Consider the following 2,500-nt stretch of genomic DNA (forward strand, 5'->3'; position numbering starts at 1 on the left):
GTGAATAAAGAAATGAAATAAGTTATTGTATGGAGAGTTAAATCTTTAAAAAATAGATATCAAGCAACAGGAATACTACTGTGTGAATCTCCAACAAATCTCAATAAAACTGACGACCCACAGGATCCCGAGCCCCAAGGCGACCCTAACGCCCCCGGGTCCAGGCGGAGGAGCCCCTGGCGCCCCCGACGAGACCTCGCCCCCCCCCTCCCCCGCCCCTAAACGCCCATACTTACAGTTGGAGGCGAGAGGTTGGCGCAGGTGGACCCCCGTCTCTCTGGGCCTATGCTCGAGTGTCTCCTGATGGGCAGCGACCCCGTGGAGGTTTCCCCGGGGGAGGAGGCGGAGGAGTGAGCCACCCGGATCTTCGGAGGCATCATGAGTTCGTTGTCTGAGAGGCGGCGCCCGATGAACGCCGACTGGACCCGAAGCAGGTGCGAGTCGGGAGAGGAGGGCCCTGCGCGGGGGGGATGCGAGCGGTAGAGTGGGGGCGAAAATGGCTCTTTGCTGAAGGCTCTTTGTGAACGTTAAGAAATAAATATACTTTTTTTTATTAACCTGGTAGTTTCTTTTGGATTTAAATCTGGCGTGAAGGAGACATAGACAAGAAAATTGGGAGAAAAATAGCTTGCAAATTGTGATAAATTGATCATGACGAGACTTTTCAACTTTGTAAAATATAAGCATTTTTACACTCGTGATAGGAATTAATAATCTCTATTCAAGTGACAATTAGTTAAAATTCAATACACATACTGACATATTTTAAAGTTAGATATTATCATTATTTTAATAATCATTAATACTTATCGTACTCTTCAGACGACAAATCTGCAAAAAAATATTTCAGTTACAGATATTTTTTATTTATTTTATACGCTTGAGAAGAAATTTGTTGACCGTGCAATCTTGACATGCAACGATACCGTGTTACCAAAATAACACCAATAACGATAAATAATTGTTTTCATGTCAACAATGAATGGAAAATTTAGATATGAATTTCTTATAAGCTGTCTTGCATGCACTCACTGGGTTATAAAGAATTGTACGTGTGGTTATGTGCTTAGTCAATTTGAACTGACAATATCTCTATGCTAGACTAAATGCTGATGTATATTATTATCTACTTTCACACAAATGGTTCTATCTCTCGATCTATTTCTCTCACCAATTCTCTCTCTATCTCTATCTATCTATCTATCTATCTATCTATCTATCTATCTATCTATCTATCTCTCTCTCTCTCTCTCTCTCTCTCTCTCTCTCTCTCTCTCTCTCTCTCTTTCTCTTTCTCTTTCTCTCTCTATATATCTATCCATCTCTCTCTCTCTCTCATGCACAAACAATTTGTTTGTTTGGCAATCAAGCCAAAGAAAAAAAGGTATACAAAAAGACAATTACATGACCACACACACACACACACACACACACACACACACACACACACACACACACACACACACACACACACACACACACACACACACACACACACACACACACGGAGGACGTATCCCAACTCTTAATTCGCAATATAGCTCTATCAAAAAGCATTAAGAGACACTCCTGTCTTGAAGTTAATCTCCGGAACAGGATCCTCTAACTCGACCACAATTTGTACATTACACTTTAACAGCAAAACAGATGTATAGACAATGCATCACGGAGACACCTGTGAAAAGCGAGAGAAAAATACATTACAGAATTGAGACATGTAGCATAATGCACGTGCAACATGAGCAGAGTGAAGTCGTTGTGTGGAAATGATGGTAAGTGAAAAAAAAGATGAAGGGGTTGAAAGAGAAGAAGGAAAATGTGGATTTGCACTGGGTTGATTTATTTTTTTATTATTTTTTAATTTTTTTCAAAATCGCGGTCCAATTTATAACAAAAGGCAAGGAAATACAATAACCGATTTGCAAGTAGGAATCTCTTCAAAAGAACATAGGCCTTTATTTAAAAAGTGACTGAAAAATACTTTGGATTCTACAGCTGTGATCATCAAAACAGATTACAAAATATTTTAAACCAATAGATTTTCTCACGATTTTGCCTGTAAATTACCATCACAATAACAAATATGTCTTCAACTTCCCCCTAAGAACTATTTGAAGAGAGAAAAATAATAAATATATCCCAAAGTATGTTAAATATGTTGCTTATTGAATCGCCTTCATCTTACAGAGAGACTAACACCTATAAAAAAGCATAAAAATATAATAGGCAAGAGTTCTATTTCATTTAGATAACTTTTGTATTATTAAACTTATAGAATGATTGTTCCACTCAATGGGTATGTGGCGAGGTCAGATTTCCTCTCCTGGTATTGATAAAAAAATAACATATTTTTTGGAATATCAGGTACGTCTGACCTATCGACTTGCCAATTTTATTTGCCCTCAAAGTAATCTTGACTTTTAATTTTATGAATAAACTACGGAAAAAACAACAAAAACAGCAACCCAATGCAATCCATATTTATGTATCCTTTCCAGTT

At 38.2% G+C, this 2,500-nt stretch overlaps 1 protein-coding gene across 1 annotated transcript in view; it reads right to left on the reverse strand.

Annotated features, from left to right (window-relative positions):
* bma (SCY1-like protein bma) overlaps positions 1 to 2,500 on the reverse strand; it is a gene marked incomplete in the record, with an annotated part of 348,807 nt that overhangs the window by 18,277 nt on the left and 328,030 nt on the right. Inside the window, 1 exon segment of the mRNA XM_070141618.1 lies at positions 237 to 457. Within this exon segment, the coding sequence (XP_069997719.1) occupies positions 237 to 457 (221 nt within the window).

This window comes from Penaeus vannamei, chromosome 28, assembly GCF_042767895.1.
Source record: "Penaeus vannamei isolate JL-2024 chromosome 28, ASM4276789v1, whole genome shotgun sequence".
Lineage (NCBI taxonomy): Eukaryota > Metazoa > Arthropoda > Malacostraca > Decapoda > Penaeidae > Penaeus > Penaeus vannamei.